Source organism: Plectropomus leopardus, chromosome 10 (assembly GCF_026936395.1).
Source record: "Plectropomus leopardus strain MGB_pleo_1.0 chromosome 10, ASM2693639v1, whole genome shotgun sequence".
In the NCBI taxonomy this organism is placed as follows: domain Eukaryota; kingdom Metazoa; phylum Chordata; class Actinopteri; order Perciformes; family Serranidae; genus Plectropomus; species Plectropomus leopardus.
The window spans coordinates 25,514,543-25,532,194 of record NC_142185.1 but is presented as its reverse complement, the minus strand read 5'-3'; the positions used below and the strand labels follow the sequence as shown (position 1 = coordinate 25,532,194).

At 40.8% G+C, this 17,652-nt stretch overlaps 1 protein-coding gene across 6 annotated transcripts in view; it reads right to left on the bottom strand.

The window, feature by feature from the left end:
• LOC121948982 (phospholipid-transporting ATPase IH-like) overlaps positions 1-17,652 on the bottom strand; it is a 50,190-nt gene that overhangs the window by 16,428 nt on the left and 16,110 nt on the right. For all 6 annotated transcript variants that reach the window (XM_042494561.2, XM_088083387.1, XM_042494564.2 and 3 more), the window contains exons 4-20: positions 15,825-15,905; positions 15,132-15,239; positions 11,998-12,126; positions 10,170-10,273; positions 10,007-10,057; positions 9,834-9,898; positions 9,641-9,722; positions 9,386-9,536; positions 8,813-9,010; positions 8,528-8,701; positions 6,470-6,636; positions 4,988-5,059; positions 3,830-3,903; positions 3,630-3,733; positions 2,235-2,416; positions 1,516-1,749; positions 34-211 (exon numbers count right to left, since the gene is read on the bottom strand). In XM_042494561.2, coding sequence (XP_042350495.1) covers positions 34-211; positions 1,516-1,749; positions 2,235-2,416; positions 3,630-3,733; positions 3,830-3,903; positions 4,988-5,059; positions 6,470-6,636; positions 8,528-8,701; positions 8,813-9,010; positions 9,386-9,536; positions 9,641-9,722; positions 9,834-9,898; positions 10,007-10,057; positions 10,170-10,273; positions 11,998-12,126; positions 15,132-15,239; positions 15,825-15,905 — 2,154 coding nt within the window. The remainder of the gene's footprint in view (positions 1-33; positions 212-1,515; positions 1,750-2,234; positions 2,417-3,629; positions 3,734-3,829; positions 3,904-4,987; positions 5,060-6,469; positions 6,637-8,527; positions 8,702-8,812; positions 9,011-9,385; positions 9,537-9,640; positions 9,723-9,833; positions 9,899-10,006; positions 10,058-10,169; positions 10,274-11,997; positions 12,127-15,131; positions 15,240-15,824; positions 15,906-17,652) is intronic.

Sequence of the window (17,652 nt, the reverse complement as noted above, 5' to 3'; positions counted from 1 at the left end):
GCCTATTTGAAAAGTGAAGTACGGCTCTCTCACCTGAGCTTTCTGGAGCGGTGCCATGCGACAGCAGAGCACGGCACTACAGTTGCGACAGATTTCTAGAAAGATCTCTCTGTAGTTGCCAGAACCGGCTCCCTCCTGGTTGGGCTTCAGTACTGCAGACAGAGTGGCCCCGTCAATGATGAGTCCGAAGTCTAGGCAGTCTACTGACAACCTAAAACAAAACATCACAGACTGATCAGCAGGAAGCTATACACACAACCAATTATAGATGAGTCTGCTGTCTTATTATTCAGCTGATTTGACCAGATATTACAGTAAGTGCAAGCATAATTTGTGATTATGTGACATGTGGATCCACAGCATTTACACCGTAGAGCTGCAATAATTAGTTGAATAATTGAGGACTAATCAAGGACAAATACAAAAGATGTGATTAGAGTTGTCAGTTTCAGTTAATTTTGCTTTTGTTAGCCCAAAACAAAACAAAACAACCAGTATATAATTGGTTAATTTTTAAGTAAAAAAAAAACCCCAAAACATAAAATAACATTAATTGCAAGAAGGCTTTTCTTTTCGTCCCGGCGCTGCATTTATCAGTGAGCTTTAGCGTCACATTTCACAGAGCTATCCAGTTAGAGGTGGTGAAATGTTAATGTTTTTGTGATGTAAATGTCTTGACTTTATTGTGTTTTCCGCTTGCTTTGCTGACAGACATCCTGCCAGCTGACTAACACATACTGCCCACTGTCCACCCTCCGGTCTTTAATGGCTAGCTACAGTTAGCCCTGGTCGCTCTGCACTGCAGACCGACCAGGGCAGGTGTGCACTGGTTAGCAGCGCCGCTCATTTGCAATTACTGATAGTTCAGTCTAAAAACGGTGTGCACCACTTTGCTACGGTTTCCAGATTAAACAACATGTTTTCTCAAAAAACAGATTTTTGAGGTATTTTTTCTCTGGTTTTGTCGCAGACTTGGTAACTCCCTCCCACCAGGATGATGTTACCAGCAGTAATCAGCAAATTCATTTTGAGCTGCAAAACCCCTTTTGCATTGTTGACTGCTGACACTGCTAACTGTGCTAAACAGAGTTTAACAAAAAGAAAGGGGTGTTGCCGCTCATAATCTAACCATTTACTCTACTGGGACAACCTGGGCGAAGACTGGAGATGGGCACAACGTTTTCACAACACAGTTGGGTTGGCCATACTAACAGAAATCGCAGAATGACCAGCGCTGCTAGCTAGGAAAATGAAAAAAAAAACAGTAAAAGTAAAATTGAATACTTACCAAAGCATTAAAAATTTTTACATGTGATTATTTTCTGTTTTTCTGTTGACTCACATTTTAATAAATTAAATATCTTTGGGTTTTAGACTACTGGTTGGACCTCATGAGACATCTTAGGATGTAACCTTGGGCTCTAAAAAATTGTGATTGTTTGATTTTGTATGAACCAATGATTAAGAGATCAAGAAAATAATCATCACTGTAGGTACTCGTGCATGATCTCATACCCAGATATCGAGCGTTGTCTGAGAACCGTCCTGTTGAGTTCAAACAGAACATCGTGCAGACTCTGCTCTTCTGTACGTTTCTTGGTCAGCTCCAGGATCTGCGTGCTGCGACGGAAGAGCTTGCTGGCATAGCAGGTAGCCGCCGCCGTCTCCATCTTGTCCCCCGTCAGGACCCAAACTTTCATCCCGGCTTTGTGGAGTGACTCAATGGTGTCCGCAGCTTTTTCCTGAAGCCTGTGTGTCAGTAAGTCAATAAGTGTTTCAGCCTCCGAAGGGGTAGGTTAAAGCATCCATCAAAACCTCAATCAATCCATTACCAACTGGTGATAACTTATCAATGCATGACCACCCCCTGTCCCTGCCCATCGCCAGTTTATCTACAAGGAAGTCAAACTGTCAGGCAGCTGATCGATCAGCTGGGGAAAACTACCCCTGCAGGTCAATACTGAAGTCTACTCTGTAAGAGCACAAACACGTCTCATATTCAAACTGAGCAGAAAATAAAGCGGGAACAAAGGCACAGCAGTGATAGTAGTGAGTCACCTATCGGAGCTCAGACTGAATCTTTTCTGTCCTCGTGAGTCATTACAATACTTTGAAGAGCTTCATGACTCATTAATCTTCCCCTTTGTTCCCTGCTGCTGCACTGTTTTTAAATCTCTCCCTCCCTCCCTCTCTCTTCTCTCTCGTTCTCACTCTCGCTCTCCATGGTGACCAACCTGTCCTCCACTGCCGTAGCGCCCAAAAGCACAAAGTCCCTCTCAATGATGTCATAGGCCTGTGCCAGCCGCTGCTCCCTGTCCTGCAGGGCCAGCTTGGCTTCGTTGAGGTGATGACGCGCCTCCTGGTATTCGGACTCTGACAGCCTTCGATAAGCGACACACAGAGTCCGCAGCCCCTCCTGCATTACAGAGGAGACGAGGGAGATGGAGGGGGGTTGGAGTTGGGATTAGCTACCAATTGCTTTAGTCCGACAAATATGGGTTTTGAAAAGACACCACCCATATTTTTCGATTTAAAGAAGCTTTATTGGAGTATTGTTGTTTTTTTTAAATTATTTAACCCTTTAGAACCAGATTCAACATCAGTTTTGTAGTGCGACAACTTTCATTGGCAATTAAATCTATGGAAACTGAGAAACTTGGATTGATTTATTTGGTTTGGTTTCTTTTGAAAATATGGGAAAAAAGCCATGAGCAACTTCAAAAGAAATGTCCAGAAAATTTACCCCCCCCCCAAAAAAGTAAAAGGTGACAAGAAAATTAGATGTGGGATGATTAGATATTATTTCTATATGTGAAACTCTGTTACAGAAAAGAAGTATTTTAAATCTTATTTTATTTTGTAGTACTTGTAGTCATTTTTTATCTAGTTTAAAAGGAAAAAAAAAACTTTTGTGTAACTTTTTACTAGTTTCTTGCTAATTCTTAATACATTTCTTGTTACGTTCTTCATGGCCTTCTCATGTTTTTGAAAGAAATTAAGCCAAATTGCTCAGGTGTTGGCTCCTGTTTTATAGCGGTGAAGAATTGATGTTTTCTCCAGGTGTGAATCTGCTTTAAAGTTGATCAGTAAATTAAGTGATATCAGATTTGCATAGACTGGTGTACTTGCTGATACCCAATCCAGCATTGTAGGCAACACTGGAGGCATTACCAACAATGTTATTGGTATGGAAATAACTCTATGTAGATATGTTGATATAGACGGCACATTCAAAGGCAACATAAACACAACTATTCTTATTTGCAGGTGATTATACACTAACAACAACACAGTTATGAATATTTTATACAATTTCTGTCAATATATGCCCTTAAATCCTACACACTAGCTTTTGGACAGATTTTCAATCTTCTCTTAGCTCTACTTTGTTTTCCAAAGATCCTGAGGGATATATTTGGCTCTTTTGCTGCTAAATGCTGCACTATGTTTACCAGCTAGTCGCTAACTTTGTCTGCCTTGGTGCTGAACCAAGAACAGTAAAGTTGTTGCCTGTAAAACCAAAGCAATCCACAGGTTAAACAATCAACCCTTTTCATATGACACACAAGTCATTGATCCGGATCATCAAAACACATTTAATATCTATGCTGGTCAAACGGTACACTTACTACAGCATTCTGCTCCACCCGGGCTTTCACCTGCTCCACCTTCCCAGAAACGACCCGCGGAAAAATGGATGAGTCTGCCCCCTTACAGAACAGCAGGTATTCTCCTGAAAGCCGACAAAAACACACAAAAACATCTTAAACAAACTGTGTCTCAACATAGATTCATAAAATGTATTAAAACAGCATAGAGTACATCTTACCTGAGCTTGACTTAACTATTACGCTCATTCTCCTCCTGACTGAGTCAAAGTTCAGGACATGAAGCAGCTCAAACCTGAAGGAGAGACAGTTTTGGCATGAAATGAAAAATTTCCAATTTGTGTTCAGAATTTCATTAATCTTTTTGAATGAGGTTTCAAGGAGATTTGCAAATGGAAAGAAAACTAGTCTACTTCCGAGCAGCTCTGTTATTCTCGCACAATTTCCTATTTTTTAAGTGGACACAAGCCTTTTTTAACAGGTCGTACATTTTTAGCACCCACTCTACATTTTGTTCATGCTTCTGTCTTTTCAAAAGTCTGTTAAATGTCTTGTGAAAAAGAAGATAAGGGAAACAGGTATTTTAGGATTTGATCAGACTCTTCAAGGGTGCTGGCTGCTTGGCAAATAGTAAGTTCAAGAGACACCTTCACCCGCCTTCCTAATATGCAAACTGTAATTCAAATGAAGTGAACACAAACTGAAAATATCACTCTGAGGTTTGAGATTTGAATTAAATGCATCTTAGACTAAACTGTGGCTGTTTTTGTAAAGGGCCAAAAGATTTCCTAAAAATGGTGAAAAACAGAAAGTGTGAGAATGAGACTTTTTTGCCATTTCCTGTCTTCACATCTGCTGGATGCACGCACGCACGCACACACACACACGCACGCACACACACACGCACACACACACACACGCACACACACACACACACACACACACACACACACGCACACACACGCGCACACACACACACGCACGCACACACACACGCACACACCCTTCCCTCTCCAGGTCCCCTGCTTCCTTAAAATAGCTCACTATTGACAGGCGACTGCAGAGAGTGATGGAGAGAGAGACTGGTTGCATGAGTCCTTCCTACGGATCAAAACATCAGACACTTTCTGCAAAACCACTCTCTAATGGAATCTCGCTGCCTTTCATTCTTCCAGATCAGTCGGAGCATTTTGATCTGATCGAGCAGCTTCTAAAAACAACCCTGCGCCCGCTCTGCTGTGGTTGTTTGTAACCTCTGTAGAAACATGTAACACAATCTGAGAGCCCTTTCTCTGTGGGCAGCTGATGTATAACCACAACTCCATCAACTAAATTACTCCACTTCTATCTCCTGTGGCGAAACCACACAACAGACCAACCTTTCAATCTCATCGTCTTTGTTGAGGATCTCCATGTAGTTGTCTTTTAGCCTCAGATAGGTGTAACCCAGCCTGGCAACAGGAGTGAGGGAAAACACAAGAAAGAGAAAGGATTCATTCAAGTCTGAGTATCAGTATTACGCAAGTATTGCAAAAGTTAGCATTTAAAATGTGTACAAATGTGACATAAACTTGATAATATGTGAGAGCAACAAACTGTTTTGACATGTTGGATCATGTGTCTTACGTGTGTAAAGGCCACATTTCAGACCAAAAATAGCACAGTGTAAAAAAAAGACATATATAGAGTCTGTGTTGGTATGGGCATGTGGCTTCAGGTGAAATACAATCACACACGGTAGAAGGTTTGCTCTACGTAGGGATTTACAGATCAAGTCATTTAATATCGATTATCTGCAGATATCAAGTCCTGATTCGATACTTCTACTTTCCTAGATAATACAGCTACAAAGTGCACACTTGAAGTACTTTAAAGGTAATAAAATTGACTTTGTTGTGATAGACGAAGGGTTCGTCAGCTACTCGAGCGATCCTCAGATCTTTGAGAAAAACATTCCCTCCACATTTAGAGAAATGGAGAGAATCTATGTTAGAAATTATATCATTTGAACACATGTAAGCAAGGGTCAACGGTGAAGTTAAAAGCTTTAACAGGTCATGGGCAGGATTTTTTGTTTGCAAAATGTTTGCTGCATCGTAATGATTGGGTGTTTAGTTGTACCGCTGACTGAGTCTGTGACTGTGTAGCTACCTGGGGCCTGCAGATATGCTGAGTTCCAATAACAATACTGTCAGTTTGTTCATGTTTGACTAAAAAAAAAATTAAAAATTATAAAGTTAATAACATCAAATTAATGTATGACGATTGTATAGCTCTGCAAGACATTAAGAAGAAAAAAATTGCATCAGAGCTCTTTCATGTTTTTTTTTTTTTACTTTTTAATTTTTACAAAATTGCATGTTTTGCTTTGTTTTGTTTATTATTTTTCAATTATTATTTAAATTATTATCATTTTAGGGTTAGGGTGATTGTGACAGAACACTGTCTGTCTCTCTTCGGTCCGCGGTGAAACACCATGTGTCAAAGTCGACATTAAATTTGGATTTTGTCTCTAATTGAAGACTAAATAAAGGTAAAAGCTCCCAAAACAAAAACGCTGCATTAAGGGCCTGGAAGAACATCACTTATCGACAGCAAAGGATTTCCAAAATACGGAATGATTGATGTCAAATTTATACTTGCCCCCTAAAAATTGGAGACTTTGAATAGTAAGTGTTACAGTTCCTAAACTGCTCATGGGGTGTAAAAGTAAATTCCCTCAAATTAAAGCTGAAAGTCTGAACTTTTTGTTGTTCACATCCAATTTGTTAGAGTGCAGAGCCAACACAACAAAGGGACACTGCCCCATTACTTAAGAGCTGCAAAGTAATTTTCAAAATTGTGTGTTTCAGTGTGTTTACCTTTTCATTCCCTCCACCAAAGCCACCTCATCTGGTGAGGAGGAGATGTAGAAGGAGGTGGGCCTGCCCTGGTGGATGCCCCTCTTGATCCCATCCACCGTCTCCTCCTCCTTCACCTGCACCGTGTGACACAGACACAGCGCCCGGAAAAACAGATCCTCATGTTCCTGCAGACACAAAGCAGTACATTATGATCCTTTGCACCAGGGGCGGAGCCAGGCATTGTAAATATTCGGGGCTCAGCTGACAACAAGGGGGAGTTTGGGGGCATTCTCCCCTGGGAACGTTTTTTTTCCCCATTTACAGCAGCTATACGCACCATTTGACATAACAAAATGCCTAAAAGTCTGTACATCGTTTTGGGAAAACCATGATAAATGCCAAAGATGAAAAGCCTGTATCCTATTTTGTATCTAACTGTTCCCAAACCCTTCATCATTTTGAACCCAGAATAGAACAAATGTCGACGATAACTAATTTTCACTTCGCCCACCAAAAAAGAGGGCAGATATTGTGTGATTTTGCTGTTTGTAAGTTACATATCATAAGTTTGGTAGGTAATTTGGCAAAAACAGCATTTATAAACTTGAAACCTATTTATGTAATATACTATGCTGGAGTGCAGGTCAGTTGAGTTTCTCTGCTTTTTATCCTTTTTTTAAAAAAAAAAAGCATCACAAAAATGACTTGATTTAGAAGTTCAGAGCTTCTTTTGAAGCACAATTTAGTTTTACAACATTTTTTCCATTTTTAAAACACTAATCTCGAACTTCCATGGACATGCCCGGTACTATTTAGCAGAGGCATCGACTCTAGTCACATGACTTAGACTCGAGTCACTAATTTGATGACTTGTCTGGATTTGACAAAACCAAAAAAAGACTTGCAACTTGACTTGGACTTTAACAATTATGACTTATGACTTCACTTTGACTTGACCCATTTGACTTGAAAATACCTGACACTTTTGACAAGATTTAAAAGTATGTTGTTTTCCACAAATCAGTTCATTTAGCTTAATTTTCTGAATCAACTAACATAAATGCTTTTCATTCCCAGTCCATTTACACCGAATTCCCCACATCTGCTTTGTTTAAACCAATCCGACAAAATCCAGTCAGAAAAAAATCTACCAAATAACATTCAAAAACTATTTGGTAGTCAGAAAATAAATAAAAATTGCAGTATGCAAAAAACATGCAAGTCAAAAATTAGAGATGGAGATTCAACAATTTCCACCAAAGCTGTGTTAACAAATAAATACAAAGTCAAGAGAGCATTCATGAATTTTGTCCATGTAATTACTATGTTATTAAAATGCCATTTTACTTGGTGAAGAGCGCATTATAACATGTTTAGGACTCAAAACTCAAAGTTCAGGACTTTGGACTTGAGTGCAAAGACTTGAATCATGCTTGTGACATGCAAAACAATGACTTGATCCCAACTATGCTATTTAGTCATAGCTGTGGTGTTTTTGAACTACATTTTCCCAGAATAAGAGAGCCAAAAGAGGCAGCATATATATATAAAATCTCTTTTCCTAAAGTTTTCTGCACTTTTAGTTTTGGCAGGGAGTGCTTTTCTCTTTCTCTGGTCATCTGTTGTGGCTTCTGCTGCTCATGCTGACTACACAATTTTTCTTCTATTAAATCTAAACAGATCACTGTTGCCACTGCCAGAAATGCACGGCTCATCACTTTCTGTGTACCAGAGGATTTTTTCCCCATGTAAGACACAGCAAACACTTAAGGGTTACAAAGAAAATGTCAAAGTTTTCATGAACTTTATATACAGGCTGCATTATTACTGTGTTTATCCGCAAAACAGGCATTTGTTTATATGAAAATGTCAGAGCTAATTACTTTAATGGTCCTCCTGTCTGAAAACGTGACATGTTAGTTAATCTGCGAGTGTGGCTCACTCACATATTCAACTAAAATATGTTGATTTTTTTTCATACTTGTCTCCGTCTCTGTTTAGTCGCAGTTAGCACAGCCAAGAGTCTATTCAGGCTGGATTTAGCAGCCTGCTTAGTTTAGTTACACACATACTTACTCTCCTGTATCCTCCAGGTGAGGAGTCAATCATGTCTATACTGGAGGCAGCACTGAGGATTTGGCCGTTGCAGATGGCGTGCGGGATGTAGACGTTCCCATCGACACAGCATTCAATAAACTCCATGTTGTTCTCAGTGAGAGTGCCCGTCTTATCAGTAAACACATACTCCACCTGGGAGGGAAGGAAGAGAACGGGGAGGGTGAGAGCACGTCTGCAGATAGTTTAAATGCAGGTGCAAATGTCTGTGTCTGTGTGTGTGTGTGTGTGTGTGTGTGTGTGTACCTGTCCCAGCTCCTCATTCAGGTCAGAGGTGTTGACCTGAGCACCCTCTCCCAGCTCTTCGTCGAACATTTCCTCATCCCAAGTGATGAAATAGGAGCCCAGGAACTTTTGCATCTCCACCGTCACGTACATGGACACTGGGATGATGTAATTAAATAAGACCATGAAGGCCAGGAAGTCTGTGAATGCTCGGATCACCTGAAGAGAAGAGGAGGAAAGACAGCAGATAAGAAGTTTTTAGAAAAATGAGATTTGGGACTGGGTGTCAAGACGATGTTTTAAAGGGACAGTTCATCCCAAAATCAAAAATATATATTTTTCTGCTACCTGTAGAGCTACTTAGAAGTCTAGATTGTTTTGGTGTGAGCTGCAGCGTGTTGGAGATGTCTGCCTTCTAGATGCAACTCAGCTAGCATTAAAAAGTATATAGATGAACAAATATAGATAAATATAGATAAAATACATATATAAAGATATAAAAAGATCAATAAACAGCACTACAGGTAAAATGGGAAATATGAATTTATGATTTTGGGGTTAACTCTCTGTTAAATTAAGTGTTGATGAACAGACCACATGGCGTTGGCGCTCGTTCTCAGTCCTGTGGTTGTACCAGGGCTCGTCTCGGTCTGGAGACCACTGCCAAGCGTATTTCAAAACGGTGTTGATCACCGCTTTACTGATCAAGATGCACAGATACACGATCAGAAAGGCATTCATCGACCTGCAGAGAGACAGAGTGAAGATCAGGAGGAGGAAACAGGAAATGTACCACTATAACTCTGAATCTGAGTCATGCAGTGAGAGGAGCGGGGACGTTAATCATACTTTTCTACAGCGGAGCGCTTCTGAGATTTGGACTGGTAATTAAGTGCCATCTTAGTCTCCATACCAGTGTAGACCGCAACAGCTGAGAGGAGAGAAAACTATTAGTTATACCGACATCAGCCTCTCCTCTAACATAGCTCAAAAATGACAACATTCAAGAGATATTAAAGAGGGTAAATTTGCATGTTAGTACCATAAATACGTTGTGTGTTCTTCAGTGTGGCTCCTCTAAGGAGCATATTCTCGGCCCCAAGTGGTCTGCAAGTAGGAAACAGAATCCCTGACTGTCTTTGTTGCCAAAACACCATTAAGGACTTTTGATTAACTGAGAAAAAGAGTTGGCCTTGTAGAATTGAAAGCACTCACCTCGCCACAGGCTCTTCTTTGTCCTTGTAAATATTGATGCGTCCCACAAATCTGCAGAAAAGTCACAGCAAAATTAAATCAAGAGCAGCAACGAGGGGAGATCTAAGAGGTGGCGGATGATAATATGAGCAAAGATGCATCAGTGAGCTTGTGTGACACTCACTTGTAGAGGTCAGGCTGTGGTTGTTCACATTCAATAGTGGCGTGTAGTGAATCCACCTCTTGCTCCGTTCTAAAGGCCATGGTATCTTGTACAGCATAATAGGTCTGAGACAGAAAGGTGGAGGAAGGGGGAAGACAGAGAAGAAGACAACAGAGGAGAATGTCCCCCGCAGCCACTAATGAGAGCAGAGTTCATTTGACTCCTCAGTTTGGCTTCCAGCAGATTTTTCTAAATGACTGGCCGAGCCGGGGAGGTGAGTTGTTATAGACCGCTCCCTGGGTCAGCGGAGGACAGCATGCTGGGACGGTGAGCACATCAGGGGGTCAGCCCGCAGGCATGTGTGATGAGAGTGGGTGGACTACTCTACACTACACTGTAGGATCTGTGTGTGTGTGTGTGTGTGTGTGTGTGTGTGTGTGTGTGTGTGTGTGTGTGTGTGTGTGTGTGTGTGTGTGTGTGTGTGTGTGTGCTCAGCCATGCGTACGGTCGTGTGAGTGACATCAATGAACATCAGAGTAGATGTGAAAATGTGAAATGCCGTGCGTGACGCTGTGTCACTCCCATCACTCTGCATTTGTGTTTCTGAGTTCATGTGTTGATTGATAAGTATACAGCTGCAACTGACAATTAATTTTAATTACCAATCCTTCTACCGTTTATTTTTTTCACTTTACTGTTAGGCTTAACTTATATTAATATAGATTGTAACAATCTGAGTTAACTGACAGGCTCAAACTGTTAAAGTGTCTGACAAGATTATGGAAAGAATCCCTACAGAGATAGATTTATTTTTTAGGTTTTGAGTTGGATCATTTTTGTTCAACCATACAACAGCTCCAAAAATAACTATCATCAAACCCACCAGACCCCATTTAAATAGTAAGAAGTAAGTACATCTAAGTGGGTGAATTAAGGGTTACTTTAAACCCTGTAACGTTGAAAAGATGAGACCGAGAAGGCTACTCTAAGTTTTTTTTTTGTTTCTGTCAACTTAAACAAAGCAAGTTTTACGATGATAAAATTACAGATTTTTGGTGGATTTGCCAAGAATGATTTCCAGACTGTTTCTGGGTAAATAAAAAGGATATTATTCTTTACCAAAAATGTTCGCATTAAAGGGATCCTTTCCATAATGTAGTCATACACTTAGGACAACAATCTGAGCCTGTCAGTGGCAAAAACCAGCAGTTTTAGTGGACTTAAATTGATTGTGCTCATTTTCCACTTTACTTTGCAGCCTGTTTTTTTTGCTGCTGGTGGAGCAATCTCTCTCAATAATGTACTAATTCCAAAAATTGTTGTTCCCATTCGTCACTTAAACACAGAAGTGAGAAAACAGTGTCTACATTGAAAAATACTTAAAGTCCGAGTGAAGTGATTCAGAGATTTGTTTCAAAACACATTATAAATGTCGGAAACTGATTGTTGAAAACATGTTATAAAGACTATATAGTATTGAATTATGGAGTCAGACGGTTTGATGACACACTGGAGCTATACTCAGCATAACCCCGCCCCTGACAATGTAGCAGTATAAAAACGAGAAGCATCATTAGCATAGTCCCGCGATTGGGCGTGGCCTCCGCTCCTCCAGCAGACACGCCCCCAGCATTTCAGATCAGAGAATACTGTGCATGTTTTCATGATTTTGAGACCTTCTTTTACATACTTGGCGATTTTTTTGGTCATTCAAAATTGGTCAGGTGTTCAATAACACATCTGTAATGTGGCAAACTCAGAACACATTTTAATTATCACTTTACATGGACTTTAAGTTACCCTTTAAGTTAAAATACATAGAATTTAAACCATGCACTAGTCCTGGCACCTTGTGACTGGACTCCCCGTCCAGGCTGGTGGTGGTGACGTAGCAGGTCCCATCATCGCGGCTGGAGGAGAGCAAGATGAGGTCACAGGGGAAAGTCTCGTCCTCCTTCACCACGACAATGTCCCCAACCTAACAGAAGGAGACATACACACCGTACACTCTCTAATGGCTTTCACGTCAATAATAAATGAGGAGCATTTTGACGAGAGCTTCATGTAAACACAGATAGTAAAAGACAAACAGACAGACCTGCGGGTAATCGTCTGCTCATCCTTTACTATTCCTTTTTTCTTTTTTTTCCAAAGGATTGAGAAGTTGCATAACGGATTATGCGAGCGGAGCAGCTTAAGCTCTGATAAATCCCATCTCCACGGTGACCATACACATGACACACGCTCTCTGATTTTGCATGATTAATATATTCATCATTATTCCTGCTCCCGATTCACACTCTAATCCTCTCTGTTTGATCTACGGCAGTGAGAAACCTTGGTACAGAGAACGCTGGAAGACAGACAAAGACAGAACAAGACAGAGTGCCTGTGCATGTCGATGTGCAATGTCCTCCTTGACCAATCAAATTCAGGGTTAACTACTGCTATGGCAACACAAACTATAAGTCTCTGTAACCTTTAAGGCCGTGCAGCTGTATGAAGCTTTATTCTAAGCTGACCCGCCACATCCCACACAGTTTCTGCGCGCCTGACAGGAGCAGCAGACGCAGCAGAAATTAGATGTGGTGAAACAAGCCTGAGATACACCGTATCTATACATCTGCATAGGAGGTGCTGAGCTAGACACTCGTGTTATGCAGTCACACCTCAGTTTTCATTCACACTGGAGTGATACAAGATACATTTCTGCAGAGTAATATGCCAGCTCAGTGAAGCTGGTTCATGCTTTTCTAAAGAAATCACTCATACGTCACCTACCAGTGTAAAGGACTAATGCATAAAACATAACAACATTAATGGGCGTCTTGTTAACTCTAGGTTATTTACTCCCGATGAGGGCTTATGGTGCAGGACACATCCTGCCAATGAAGGCCATGCATGCTTGCCATTGGCCCAGTGTGGGCGGATGGCTGACTGTTGGCTTGGTGTGTCACGGCCTTAATGGCGTTGATTGAAACTCCACAGAAAAAGGCTGAAAAGCCTCCTGCTGCTTCCTGACAGCCCACAACCACGTACAAAATAAACAGTTATGTAAAAATAAAATATAAATAAAATTATATAATAGCTATAGAGCTTTGAGTAAACACTAGTTTTTTACTATGTGTATCACATTTACCCTGCAAGCATGATTCATTTTGTGCTAATACATTTTCAGTTTTAGAAAACACATAACGAAACCCCAAAAAAAGACCAAAACCATCAATGAACTGACAGCACCAACAAGTTGGAGCCTGGTATACACTGACCTCCACTGCGGACCAAAAACTATTCCATACATGTAAAGGAGCCACACAGCTGCACTGGTGGACATGATCACTCAATACCATAAACATGGGCACTGTAGTTTATTTTGAGCCGACCCCACATACACTGCCCTGCTGTCGTGAACGCTAAAAATATTCAAATGTTTGCGTTACATGAAATCCTTGGGTGTGTGCACACAGTTTAAATTCAGCATGGGAAGGGGCAGTCTACGTCAGTGACAAGCATGTGGTTGCGTGCCTCACTGCACCTGTCAAGTTGCACTTACAGTTTACATCCATGTTTGTGGAAACACGGATGCATCTTCCCCTCAACAGCAAAGAAGATCTATACAATCAGCGCAGTTTCAAAGTGAACACCTAAGATTAGTGTCACCAATTCAGTATCTGACCACATATCTCCCCTTCTGTTCCTGAGTTATGACGTTGCCTAATGGCCAGAAAAGTGTGACAGTAGGATGTCACAGTTGACCTTTGACCTCTTGGATATAAAATGTCAGGACTTCATTGTTATATCCTATCAGACATTTGTGTGACATTTGAGCGTATGAATTCTTGAGTTGTGGCAAAAACATGTTTTATGAGGTCACCGTGACCTTGACCTTTGACCACCAGATTGTAATCAGTTCATTCTTGAGAGCAAGTAGACGCTTATGCCAAGTTTGAGGCCATCTTCAAATATTACGTTCAAGAGCATGAGACAAAGGCAAGGTCACAGTGACCTTGACCTTTGAACACCAGATTCTCATCAGTCTATCCTTGAGTCCACCTGAATATTTTAGCTAAATTTGAAGAAATTCCCTCAGGGTGTTCAGGAAATAACATGTTTACAGCAATGAGGTGGATGCAAGGCCCCAGTGACCTTTACCTTTGACCTATGACCACCCAATCTGATCAGTTTATCCTTGAGTCCAAGTGAATGTCTGTGCTAAATTTGAAGAAATTCCCTCAAAGTTTTCTTGAGATATTGCGTTCATGAGAATGAGACAGACGAGGTCACAGGCACCTTGACCTTTGACTTATGACCACTGTAATATAATCAGTTCATCGTTGAGTATAAGTGAATGTTTGTGCTGAATCTTACGAAATTCCTTGTGTTCTTGAGATATTGCGTTCACAAGAATGGACTGGACGGACAGAAGTACAGACATAAGGAAGTACAGACGGGTTATCGCTGGCACGGAGGCATAACAATAAAAACAACTACATAGAAATGCAATAACAGTGCAAATAATATTGAATGTTACTGCCGAAAATGCTACCTATTAATAGCATTAAAAATATGTTTTGATATAAATAAATCAAATGGATTATGAGGCATTTTCAAAAGGAGGCCCAACACCAAACTGTGATCTGCTGTTGCATCAGAATGACATAAGAGAATACCACAGGATGATGACAGGAAAACCCGAACTTGTGAAATACATCAGTCCTGTTCGTTTGCCAAGGGACTCTTGCACGGTGCACCAGGGGACACTGTGACTGTTCCTCTACTACAGTTTCAGGGCAATTAATTGGTGGCAAATACGAGTGAGAGCCAGAGAGGAAGGAAACAACGTTAGAGTGCGGGGACTGCAGAGAGAAGAGGAGGAGGGGGAGAGTGTGAGGGGCAGTTATAGAGAAACTGAGCTATGCAGCAGTACTGTAGTGTTGCTTCGTGGCCTCAGGTGCTATACTGCTCTAATGAGGCCATTCTTACCCGTAGCTTGTGACTCTGCGTCCTCACCACCTTCCCCTGCTGCACCACATCCACCGGACACTCGTTTATAGAGCAGTCAGCCTTGTGTCTGAGCCAGTCCTCGTAGCCCTGAGAGAGCAGCGAGAGAGAGAGAGGTATAGAGATTGTAAGGGAAAAGGAAGTGTTTGTTGGCAGGGGGGAATATAGATTATTATGTGCGGAGAGAATCAGGGCCAGAGCATAGTGTGAGATGCAGGGGGAGAGGTGAAAGTCATACACTGTAATTAATTAGCATTGTGCTCCCTGAGCTTAGTGACCTGTTTCCTGGATTTCTAGCCAACACGTCATGTTTTAGATTTATGCCCCAGCAAAAACTCAGGCTTCCTTAGCCAGAACAGCTCCATCTATCACTGATAGTACCCCATCCCTCAGTACCGGGGACGCGGTAGAGAGCATGCATCTCCCAGGGGCATGGGATCCTCAGCTAGAGTGATTAACAGAGGAGACCATTCATTATCATATTTCTCACATCACCAGACATATTCAATGGCATGTCCTTTCGCTGGGAGAGGAATGTGTATATACAGATAATAGAGCAGCCGATTGGTTGAGAGTGTGTGTATGTGTTTGTGTGAGTGTGTGAATTTTTGAGGCTGGGAGTTGGTCTGTGGATAATATTTCCCAGAAATGCGAGCGTGTTTGTGTGTGTCCTACCTGTTTTATTGCAGTGACAGTGATAACAAAGAAGAGGGGCAGGCCGCTGGTGACTGGGCTGGTGGGGGTGTCGATGATAAGCTGCAAGGGAGAGAAGAAGTGGGAAGAAAGTGCAAGGAAGGGGAGAGAGGATGAGGGGGGGGGGGGGCAGAAAGGAGAGGAAGGAGGATGCCAAGTAATGCAACGCTGAGTAAGGAAGTGCAGCAGGGAAAAGCTTCTGTAATAACAAATCAAGCACCAATCTAGCAACTTCAGAGTGTTCAAGTAATCACATCTTGTTTGATTTCCTCCATCTGCACTTACATGAAAATGCATTCTGAGATAGTTAACCCTTTGAAACCCCGGTTGCTTTTCTTTCACAAGCGTTTACATCTTAAAAAACCTGGGCAAATTGTTTAGACTTATTTTGCAAACATAGGAAAAAAAGGCAATGAGTAACTTCTCAAAAAAATGTCCTGCAAAAATGTGAGAAGAAAATACAAAATGTTTTAGAAAAGAAAAAGAAAGAAAGAAATAAAATAACCTGAAAATATGCTAAAAGAAAAAAAGGGAGAGACAAAGAAAATGATTTTAAAAAATAAAATTAAAAAAAAATCTGGACAATTATTTTTATCATTATTACAACTTCATCTGGGAATTTTCTTGTAACTTTTACTAATTTATTGCAATTTCTTTGGATCATTTCAAGTTTTTCATTGCCTTCTTTTCCTGTTTTGGAGAGAAATCAGACCGTTTTTTCAGGTTTAAAAAGGCTAACTTCTGTTTTTCAAATGTTTCCTTGTCTGTTTTCTAGAGACACTGCACGTGCATATGTAGAGTAAAATCAGACAGCAAAAAGACGGAGTACAAACATTGCTGCTGTGTGCCGTGACCAGTTTGAGCCATTGAGAGGGTGCAGTATTTCACGTGCTATTGATAAAGCAAACAGCACACAAAGACCCAAGCCGCAGCAATCTGGTTGATGAAGGCGACCGCTGCTGGTAAGGAATTTCTTGTATCCTCCTCCTCTATGATGAGTTCATCCTTACATGATTATTCAACATTCGGTGCAATATTGTGGCTCAAGGAAAAAGCTGCCGCTCTTTGATTCTGATTCAGACAGACAGACAGAGAGCAGTACAGCTCTTATTATTCTAATAATAATGTGATTTATTGGTAAACCTCATCCAGGGAACGTAAAACACAGGCGCAGGATTACATTGTTAGTCTTGGATAATTGCTCTTATTTTTTAAATTACTGGAGAGCAGGGTCTAAAGTGACATCAGCACTCAGCACATGGCTAGTGCTTAAATAAATAGCAACCAAGATCTAAAAATGTCTGTAAAAAAACACAAATTAGTCAACATGCCAGCAAAGTCAACCAAGAAATTTTGAGTACCCTAACATTTAATATTATAAATGTCTAGTATGGCTCCCCAAAATTAAGAAAATGCCAGATGCTTACTTGCATATGTTGGGATAATTGCATAATCGCATATACTGGCAGTATTTCAGCAACTGCTTGGCCGATCTGGACATGATTGGGGTGGTTTTGGGGGTTATTGAGGATGCTGAATCCATATCAGATATTTTCAAAATGCAAAATTGATTTTTTTTAAACCAGAAGTCTGTGTATTTTAACTGCAGCTGGGCTGATTTTGATGATATTTTATTCAATTCAGACATTTTAAAGGACACCGAATTGACTGGATTAGACAGGTAACTTCTAAATTCTATGTTGTTGAAATAATTTCCAATCAGTTATAAATTGTACAACATTTATAAACACATGGATAGAACATTTACATTTGAACTCACAGACCATGACACTGACCTGAATTGGTAAAT